Source organism: Capsicum annuum, chromosome 11 (assembly GCF_002878395.1).
Source record: "Capsicum annuum cultivar UCD-10X-F1 chromosome 11, UCD10Xv1.1, whole genome shotgun sequence".
Lineage (NCBI taxonomy): Eukaryota > Viridiplantae > Streptophyta > Magnoliopsida > Solanales > Solanaceae > Capsicum > Capsicum annuum.
This window is the reverse complement of record NC_061121.1, coordinates 231,466,782-231,477,771: the sequence shown is the minus strand read 5'-3', so window position 1 is coordinate 231,477,771 and position 10,990 is coordinate 231,466,782. Positions and strand designations below refer to the sequence as shown.

Below are 10,990 nucleotides of genomic sequence, written 5' to 3'. Positions count from 1 at the left end.
TATTAAAACATCCTTATGTTACCCTGAAGAAATTGTTTACAACATCTATGTTTCATGGCAAACAGCTAATTCAGCTCAGAGAACTTGTCCAGAATCACCGAAAAGTGCATCATTGTAGGAAAATTAAAGTAATTCAAGAAACATAATGAGGTATAAAAGAAGCACAAACTTGAAACGTTTATGAATAACAAAGAAGTCCCTCCATATGCCGTTTGATTCTTATTACTTCGATTCCTCATCCAGTAGAAAAGACGTACAAGAGAGAAGCGATGACAACTCTTCTTCTGTTGCCAATCCGGAACTTTGCCATCGTATTCTACCAAATTTGTCAACCAAGAACATGTACCTGTAAATTCGATACAGAATGGAAAACACGTGTAACTCAATTCTTCTGCTTCATCAATAAGGAAACACATAGGTAACTTCATACCCAGTCAGTAGGTTCAGTATTTTAAGCTCTTTCCGGAAATAGTAATGGTCTCCAAATGAATAGACAATCTGTCTATGCAGTGCATCCTTGCTCTCATGGGGGTTAGATTTCCTCATCGTCCGAAGTAGCAGTTTCTTTACAGGACCGAGTGTCAAAAACCATGAATCTATAAAGGAGATCTGCAAACAATTTAAAGATTCTATATTCAAGGTCTATTCTATTTTGAAAACCAGAAATAAAGGCATCGTTGCATGAGACTAATGATAGTGAAAGATGTCCGACCTGCATTTTACATGCAGATTCTTATAAAAAAAGGACGTTTGTAGAGTTTATTCCTAACCACTTCTTTTTTCATTCAAGAAGTGTGAAATATCCCCAGGGTTTGTCATAAAAGGGCACACCGGTGTACTAAAGCTCCCGCTATCCGGACCACAAGGGTTTATTGTATGCAGTCTTATCTTACATTTCTGCAAGAGGCTGTTTACACGGCTTGTACCTGTGACCACCAGGCCACATGGCAGCAACACCCCGGGGTTTGTCATAGAGAAATTGAAAGCATGCAGTAGAAGAGCTGCTTCAGCATAGGACATCAGTCTGGTACTATCGACTGGAAGTTGCTTCTCCAGATTCCAATTAGTTTTTACCGGTCCACATTTGTTGCCAGACGCGGAGCCAAGATTTCAAGATTTCAAGTAAGGGGGTTCAATATTCAAAGAAAACTAAGTCGAAGGGAGTTCAACACCTACTATAACCACATAAAAAATAATTTTAATCATGCATAAATAGTATATTTTTCCGTCGAAGGGGTTCCGGACAAACCCCCCAAAAAGGGTTGGCTCCGCCTCTGTTTGTTGCGACTTCAACAATTAACTAACTTCCAGAAGAATGCAAAGCAGTTAGAAACATGTTTCTTCATGCAATGTCACTACACTTCACGACAGTATCGTAATCTAGAGGACGTCATTATTACACAAAAGAACCATAGCCGTGAGAGTGAACTAGAGAGTCATTTAGCTCAATTACTATAAACTCTAAGAACATCCCAAATCCAAGTAAGGAAGAAGAACTATTTGAAATTCAAATCCTATGGACTATTAAATCTTCGTCGAATCCCCAACAATCAAAAAGTAACTTTATCGAAGAAGGGTATGGTATGCGAGACATTCCAAATAATAGGAAGGTGCAAAAACCACCAGACTATAGGTAGTGGTATGGACTATCGACTGCGTACACTTTAACCTCCCAGACCCCACCTTGTGGGAATACACTGGGTATGTTGTTGTTGTTGCAAAAACCAATAAACTTGAGTCTTAAGGCTATGGTTATCTATAGTTGTATAAAGACCTATAACGGGTCCTAAATGTAAGAGACATGCGTGAAGAAGCACCATTCTTTCAACTACGAAGTAGTGCCGCAATACCTCATAGAGCTGAACCCTTTTAGAATTTTTGAATGTATCCAGAAACGGCTTACTCCAAGAATCAATCATTGCCTGCCAAAAGTGGACAAAACTTCAGTAGTAAAACGAGATAAAAGGAAGATATACTTTAATAGTTGTTGTTTATATATCAAGTTTTAAATCAACCTGTATTATCTTAAGATAAGCAAAGGGACGTGGCAATTTTAAATTATTTTTAACCCACAAATGCTGCATTGGAAACTTCTGTTTCTCAAAATCTAAGCTTTAATTCATATATATTAAGCATTAAGGTAAAGCATATGCGAGGTTGTAGTTAAGCATAATGGCGTTGTAGTCTCAACTCTCAATCATTTTGTCATATGTGTAGCAATTAAATAAAATCCATTCATTTTGTGTGCTCCGACAACAATAAAATGCATGAGTCCACATTGCCCTTTTCTTCTGAATTTTTTTTTTAAAAAAAATTCCTTCCGACGACACATCTTTGGTAAAATTTTGAAATTTTCAACCTACTTCTAATTGATTATTCCATAATATATTCACTCAAGGAGGTACGACCAGAATATTGTAAAAGCACTAGCATTGAACTATTTATAAGATTAATTTTGATCAACTTCAAGTCATATGCATAATTATCGCAAATAAACGACCTACAAATGTAAGGCAGCCAATGATAATGCCTCATCAATGATAAAACACGATAAATATACTAAGCTCGATTGAATGCTAAAAGTACTCTGGATTTTCTAGTGGTCCAAGATGGCGCCTCCGTCAACAAACCACAATGTAAAAAAAAAAAACTAATTTGGGAGATCAAATGAACTTCTTTTGTAATGATAGGCTAATGTAAAACACAAATATCGCTTTTTCTTCAGCCTAAAACCATCAATCAATTAGAGTTACTCTAACCTGTGAGCTTGCACGGAATGAAAGACACAACAATGATGCCTTCGGTGCTTCTGATTTATTTGCCTCTACGCCATTTCCAATGGAGGTGATGGGAAGCTTAACATTTGAACCAACTGAGTGATTCACTTCCAAAGCAGGAAACTTCACAGCCGCCATTGACGGAATGATAATCTTATTTGCGGTTGCAATCTATGTTCCGCATTTTCATAATGGACACAACAATAGGGAAAAATGAGTTGAGAATGCCTCTTAAGTCTTCAATAAATCAAAAGTAACAAGTGGGTCCCACAATATGATTAAGTTAAAAAGATAAATTCGCTCAAACAACTGGAGACAGTTGTTCGACAACTGCATCAGTTGTCCCAACAACTATAAAAGTTGTCCAACAACTTGCACAATTGTCGAACAAATTTGCACAGTTGTCAAACAACTTTGATAGTTGTTGGGTCAATTTTTATAGCTGTTGAGACAACTTTTATAGTTTTGGGAGCGAAAATATTAAAAGAAAAAACTGAAAAAAATTTATCGCTTTTACATAATTTTAAAAACTTGAAGAACCAAACTTATTTATCGCTTTTTATTCTATACCTTACCACCATGTTGTTTCAACTCATTTATATCAGCAAAATATCCCCGATTCATCTCATCTTTACTGCCCTAAAGCACATAATATACATAAAATAAACTTCAGAATCTGTTTCATGTAAGCTTAATAACAACAACAACAACAACAACAACTTACCCAGTGTCCACATAATAGGGTCTAGGGAGGGCAGAGTGTACGCTGACCATACCACTACCCCAAGTGAAGTAGAGAGGCTGTTTCCATTAGACCCCCGGTTTAGGACCGATAACAGTATAACAAACACAAATCATATATGCATATAAACTTGTCCAGTATGCAAAACTATCTATCCAAAACCATAAACAACACTCAACACCACGAACAAGAAACATCAAACACAAATAAAGAACGCTCCCTTACTGTTACCGACGCACTCCCACCCTCTAACCCTCTTCCCAACTATCTATCTAAAACCATAGACAACACTTAACACCACGAACAAGAAATATCAGACACAAATAAAGAACACTCCCCTACTATTACCGACGCACTCCCACCCCTAACCCTGTTTCCTAATCCGCGTCCTCCACACCTTCCTATCAGGGTAATGTCCTCCGTAAGTTGTTGTAACTGCTCTAATCACCTCCCTCCAATATTTATTCGACCTAACTCTAAATCGCCTAAAACCATCCATAGTCAGTGTCTCAAACCTCCGCACTGGAGCATCAGAGCCCTTCTCATTACATGCTCAAACCAACGTAACCTCATTTCATGTAAGCTTAACAATACAACAAATTGTAAAGCCAAAAAAAAAAAAGAAAAAAACTTACAGCCGAGCACGCTCTTTCTCAATTGCCTCCTTGTTTCCTAGCTGCAGTGAAATGATTTTCAATACTCAATACAAGACAAATTTCTTCATCAGAAAAAAAAAATTACATTCAACCAACCTGGTAAATATCGAGGAAGCGATTGGAAGTCAATCTACATGGACTATGCAAAAATTTTGTTGAATTGGAAATGGTAGCTGAGCTAAATCTCAGAAGCCTCAACATTTTTCAATGTTTTTTTTTTTTTTCTTCTATTGTGTTTGTTCATTATTGATGGATAGCGAAGAAGTTGACGAGGAAACGGGTCAGTTTATGGGCTTTCTACTGGAACTGTCCAGGCCCAAATTACCATCTATAACAATACTCTTCTGTTAATGTAAAACTTATTTCCAACCAAACCACCTTAGGAATTTATGTAAGTTTTACATTAACAGAATTGATAATAGTGGTGATTTCCAGTATTTTGGGCTTTCTACTGGAACTGTCCAGGCCCAAATTTGGTAATCGGTAAATTAAATTTTGATTCGGTATGAAATTCGGTATTATCATATTAAAGTTGGACGTGCTTTTAGTGATCCTATTTGGTGATAATAGTGGTGATTTCCAACCAACATTTGAGAAAAATTCAATTTTGTTTGGTAGTTTTACACCTCTGAATACACAGTTTTACCCCAGAAAAAATTAATTTTGTTTGGTCTTGTTACACGATGATATGTGTGACTCAATTAATGAAACACCTTAAAGCCTATGTTATTGTAGTTTGATCCAGCTCCCAGAAGGGAATAACTGGATATAACATGAATAACATTTATATCAAATTGGATGTAACTCAAACTGGATGTAACGAACTGAATGTAAATATGATGTAAAGTCATAATATTTCTTCTTATAAATGTGATGGAGAGCAACATATGTTATGTTGTCTGTCAAGTGCTGAGTTTTGCGATTATTTTCATTTGTTGTTGACATGTGAACACAAGGATTAAGAAGGCTTGACCAAGTCCCCTTGGTTAAATCCATATTCCGACCTATGTTAGGATAATTAGAGTTGGGCAAGTGCAGCCAACAATGGTGTTATGTATCATGTCATGAAGACTTCTTTTCTGTTGTTCCCTTCCACGCCCTGATTTTCAGTCTTAGCATGATATTTTCATCAAAAGTTGTCATATGTTGGTTGCAAGGAAGTCTGTTGTGTGAAGTTAAAAGTCTACTTTATATTTATATTTAACAGTTCAAAGTTTGTTTGAGCAATATTCACACAAGTATGTGGCCTATATAATTGGATATTCGAGAAATACCAAATACCAAATTGTAGTAATGTTTTTTACCAATTCCGAACTCAAATACCGTAATTTTAAAATTTTACTCCCAAATATCATCTCAAATACCAAATTACCGAATATCAATTATCAAATTTTTTTTCGATTCGGTAATTCAGTTTTTGGTATTTAATGCTCACCCCTATCTGTATGTATCTCTTTTAAAGATCTGATTCATTACAACACACCCAGAAGCATTGGGCACCAATGATACATGTGGTTGTCCGTATAGTAAGAAAAAAGCTTTGCAATTTCCTTTGCAATCAAGAAAAATCGAAAGCTTTGCAAATAATTGAAGAAGAAAAATCGCATCAAGAAAAAAAAGAAAAATCACACCAGATAGATACAAAGAAGTTGAAAAATGTTTGATGTAAGGATAACAATCATTTTATTCCGACAATTAAATGTATCTGATAATATATTTGATGTAAGGATAACAATCATTTTATTTCGATAAATATTATTCATCAAACTCTCAAAACTAGAAATAACTTCATAACTAATAACAATCATTTTTCGGGTGGTATGAAGTTCCGTTTTGATCTCGTGGAGTCTCCATTGTCACTAAAATATCTATTCTACGCCTTTCCAACTACATTCTCACTGAACACCTCAATTAATTTTTTTGACGAATTTTTTTCAAAATCTTCTTTAAACTTGGCATTGCACAAGCTACCAAACCTTAGTGGATGTTGTGGAATCTCATCGATTACGTATTTCATATTCTGAAAAAGAGATACAAAAATTGGTTATCATTAAAAATGTATCATGGTAAAACATGATGTATCAACATAAAAAAAGGAGATTTCAAATAGAAAAGTAAAGAGATACATAATACACATATATATACCAGGTGCAGAGATAAATGTTTTAAAAGAGATACATATAGAATCCTTCTAACGCTATACATATATATATGAAAGAGATACATATCAAAAAAAAAAAATATCGGGCGTCTAGATACAAGAATGTGAACATGCAATATGCATATAAGACTAAGTTAGATTATATATCTTCAATTAATAAACATGTATCTCGAAATACATTGTGCTTCCATTTTAATGAATCTACAAGTAATCTACCATCCAAATATACAAAACTTGATTGGAAAAAAAAGGAGAAAAATTCATAATAATTAAACTGGCATAAATTTTTCAATGATGATCAAACTAAAAATTTCATAAATAAGAAATTTTATTATTGTAGAAAAGAAGAATTCTCAATTTATAAGAAATTTTATGTTTAATTTTACTTTCTTTGTCCCAATACTTTTGAGGGTTCAAATTTATATTTATTTAATTTAATAAATTATCCTTTATTATTTATTTATTTATTAGATTTAGCTTCTGTTTTCTTTTTGTTCCTCCAATGTTTTCTTTGTGTCCCTTTTCAATTCAATTCTTTCCTTTTATTTAATTTAACAAATTATATATAAGGTAAAATTTAAGTTAATTTAGAACTGTTATATATTATGATTTCTTTCCTAACTTAAATAAAGACTTTAATTATTTTCAAAATCCTATTATTAATAATAATAAAATGATAAGAATTTGAAAAAAATTAATAAAAAGACGATTTTATCTAAAGGACAAATCTTAATGAAAGAAAAAAATTAGAATCACTTTTTTAAGGAATTTTCACTTTTAATATACTATACATGTAAATGTAGATATAGATTATAGATATATTTCTATTTCTTTTCTATATATTAGAAGAGCCAAACATGACTGTCTAGTGATATTAAATATCAATTTGAGGGCATAAAGGTCTTTTCAAAATCATCTTTCTTTAAAAAGTTGTCTTTTACTTTTTATTGTTTGGACTTTATCAAAAGCTTTGAAAAATACACATCTTTTTCTATTTAATTACATATCAGGCCATGCACAGATCTTCATTGAAGAATATGGTGGGACCCCTGACTTTTCTGGTTTGCCTTAAATGGTGTACAACATTTTCATTTATATTTCCCAAATTTGATTGGTGCATTTAATTAGATCTATGAAAAATTGTTTAAATATAATATATATAACTAAACTAATGAAATAATAATTCATAGTAATTAATATACTTGATAAAAGTAAATAAATTTTATTCTTTATTCAAAATGTATATCAATTTTTTTATTGTTTATTTTTGTAAATTAAGAAAATTTCTTATTTTTGTTTGTTAAGTCCTATTTTTTTCTTTAAGTATATGAAATACTAATAACCAAATTTAAATTTAAAGTTTACTTAATAAATTTAATTTATTTTTCATATAATCTTTCGTCTATTTTCATTTCTATTTCCCAAATTGGTCTGGTTTATTGTTATTTTTAGATCTATATAATTTGTTTAAAAAACCTAACATATTTAAGTAAATTAATGAGATAATAATCCATAATACTTTATTATAATTAGTATAATTAATAAAAGTAAATAAATTTTATTCTTTATTTATATTTTATATTAAAAATAATTTTTTTTACTTGTTTATCTAGTAAATTAAGAAAATTTGTTATTGTTGATACTAATAATCAAATTTAAATTTTAAAGTATACTTAATAAAGTTAATTTAGTAAAATAAAATTTAAATAAATAGTTTCTCACCAAATAAAAAGAAATGAAAGAAAAATATCTAATAAAATTTTACTTTTGCGAGGATAAACATAATTCATTATTACATAACTTATGTAATTAGATAGTATATTGTATATATGTGGTTCTATGATTTAGAGGACATGTGTGATATAAAAGCAATTTATCGATACTTATAATTCCCTTGTTCTTTTTATGTTTTTCCAAATAACCCAACTATACCGTTTTGAATCTGTTGTTTTTTTGGCATACTGAGATGTGTTTTGTCAATATTTTGTTTATTCTGTTGTGTCAACATTACTTTTTTATAAATATTATTAATTTCTTAATGCTTAAATGACCATAATAATTAATTAGGAGTATATATATAAAAATTTGATTGAAGGTCGAAATTTTATCGATGCAATATAAATTGGGATGAAAAGAGTATTCATATTTTATTGAAAAATTATAAATCGCATAATTAGCAACTTAAAAAAAAATTAAAAGATACAAAATATTTCGCTAACTGTCTAAATTATCTCAATATTACTTAAATTGGAATAGAAAAAAAGTATTATAAGTTACAATAATTAATAACTTAAATTATTTTAATAATTAATTATGTAAATTCTATTTATATTACATAAATTGATATTAAAAAATAATATATATTGGGCTCGTGCCGTGGATATCTAGTATATAATATATTGTGTTATGTGATATTATATTACTTTCAAGAACTAGAACTAAAGCCAATTCTAAGTAATCAATGCAAAAAATTAGATATAGGTTATTCATTCAAAAGACTTCCAACTATCTTAAAGCAAATCACATAATCACCATTTTTCAAAGAGAGAACAACAATAACAAACTCAGTGTATTCCCATAAAGTAGGGTTTGGGGAGGGTAAGATGTACGCAGATCATACTGCTAACTCTAAAGAAGTAGAGAGGCTATTTTAAAGAGAGAGAAATAATTAGTAGTTTCAACTTCAATTTGGACTCTTTTTTAACAAATAAATAAATAAATAAATAAATAAATAAATAAATAAATAAATAAATAAATCTTTAATTTTAAGCAAGCTCATTCTTTCTAATATATTTCTATACGGAAGAAAAAACGAATAAGAAGATAAAGATTATCAAACACTACATATAAGAATGTCATATATTTTAGAATTTTCTTGCAAATTAAATATTTAAAATATATTTGCTAGCTATAGAAAGACATCACATCATATATATTTATATATGTGTATATATATATACAATCACTTTATGAACACAACTTTATGAGAAAAAATGCAAGGAAATTAATACAATATAATTTTAGATTTTTTTTTGGGTGGAGCATCTTCTCTTAATCTGCAAAACCAACAAGTCTAAAGTCGGTAAATTATTTTTAAAAATAATAATACTTAATTAAGCACAACTAAAAAGCCTCAAATAAAGATCAATACAGTATTTCCAACTAAAATTAATAAAAATAGAAAAACACATAAAAAGGTGATAACAATGGATAAGCAAATTTTGTTGGAGAAGGTATCCATATTTGAAACACAAAATTTATGTAAAAGGAAAAAGTGAAATGAAGATAACAATGATTGCTATATTGGAACCTTTCTCAGATAATTCTCAACTAACTATGGATAATGCAACTTGTAATATGAATGGTAAAATTTGGTTATTTTGGAATCAAGATGTTGACTGCAGGGTGTTGGATCAAGATGATCAACAGATCACCTGTGAGATTAAGCATGTCTCTCATCCTAGTACTTTTCTCAACACTTTTGTCTATGCTAAATGCATAGATTACATGAAAAGACCTTTGTGGGACAAGATGCTTCAGTTTTCCAGTTTGAATAAGCCTTGGTGCATTTTAGGTGATTTTAATGTTATCGATGATATTGATGCGAAATTGGGAGGCCAGATGTACAACATGAATAAAAGCTTTGAGTTCATTTGAGTGATTGAGGCTTGTGGACTTACTGACCTTGGTTTTCATGGTCAAGAATTTACCCGGTGCAATCACAGAAGTGGTAATGACAGGATTTGAAAGAGGCTTGATAGGGCAATGGTTAATGACCAGTGGCTTCAGATCATGCCCCTATCCACTATTACTCATCTCTCTTCTACAGTCTCAAATCATTGTCCCCTCTCGTTGGAAATTGCTGAAAGACGAGAATGTGATTAAATATTTCAAATTTTTGAATTATTGGGTTGATAATTCCACTTTTATCGATGCTGGGACGGATCAGTGGAAGGCAATTCTATGGGGATATTTCACATGAAAATGAAGAGAGTTTCTCACACTTTAAGCAGCTAGTCTAGGAGTGAATATGGGGACATTTATTCTGTTGTGAAAGAGTATGAGGAGAAGATCAAAACTGCTGAAGAAGAAATCATCCACAATAACACTGAAGAGGTTAGAGCTAAATTAAATCGTCTCAATGTTGAATATATAAGGTATCTCAAGCTGGAACAATCTATTTTGAAACAAAAAAAACTCAGATTCATTGGTTCAAGGAAGGGGATGCTAATTCTAAATACTTCCATGCCTTGATGAGAGGGAAAAGAAGAAGGCTTTTTATTCATAAAATCAGTGAGAACCACATCTTTGGGGTACCTAGACTCTTAGACTTGTATCGCCTCGATAGTGAAGCATGGCCCATGAAACTAGAATAAGGAATGAATTTAGATAACTTTCTTATGGACAACTCTACAGCACGAACTAGAGTATGAAAGAATAAGAAACAACTCCTAAATGCCCGGCAGCCTCCTGATTATAAGTGTGGTGCACAACACACCCTTAAGCAAGACTCTGCTTGACACGATTTTGCAGACACCCTGGGACCATGAACCGTGCTCTGATGCCAAGTTTGTCATGACCCGAATCGAGGCCCTGACCGTGATGAGTATCCCGAACCATGAAGGCCCGGGTGCCCTTCTATACCTGATAATCA

General features: G+C 31.7%; 1 protein-coding gene across 2 annotated transcripts; it reads right to left on the bottom strand.

The window, feature by feature from the left end:
- On the bottom strand, positions 1 to 4,433 carry LOC107848407. Of its 2 annotated transcripts, none has more exons than XM_016693169.2 (7): positions 4,272 to 4,433; positions 4,155 to 4,195; positions 3,348 to 3,411; positions 2,760 to 2,948; positions 1,851 to 1,922; positions 431 to 609; positions 1 to 346 (listed from the first exon to the last, which is right to left on the bottom strand). In XM_016693169.2, exons 1-7 carry the CDS (start codon positions 4,374 to 4,376, stop codon positions 223 to 225), a joined length of 774 nt encoding a protein of 257 aa, XP_016548655.2. In that variant the 5' UTR covers positions 4,377 to 4,433; the 3' UTR covers positions 1 to 222. The 2 variants fall into 2 exon arrangements, with proteins under 2 accessions (XP_016548655.2, XP_016548656.2); XM_016693170.2 differs by having other exon boundaries at positions 3,348 to 3,416; positions 4,272 to 4,369.
- Between the last annotated feature and the right edge of the window lie 6,557 nt (positions 4,434 to 10,990).

What these genes read in the sequence shown, in the direction of transcription:
- LOC107848407 (XM_016693169.2), bottom strand. Translation starts at nt 4,376, where the DNA reads ATGTTGAGGCTTCTGAGATTTAGCTCAGCTACCATTTCCAATTCAACA. An exon ending in GCTTCCTCGATATTTACCAG is followed by an intron (nt 4,196 to 4,271) that starts GTTGGTTGAATG and finishes ATTTCACTGCAG; the next exon opens with CTAGGAAACAAGGAGGCAAT. An exon ending in GAGAAAGAGCGTGCTCGGCT is followed by an intron (nt 3,412 to 4,154) that starts GTAAGTTTTTTT and finishes GCTTTAGGGCAG; the next exon opens with TAAAGATGAGATGAATCGGG.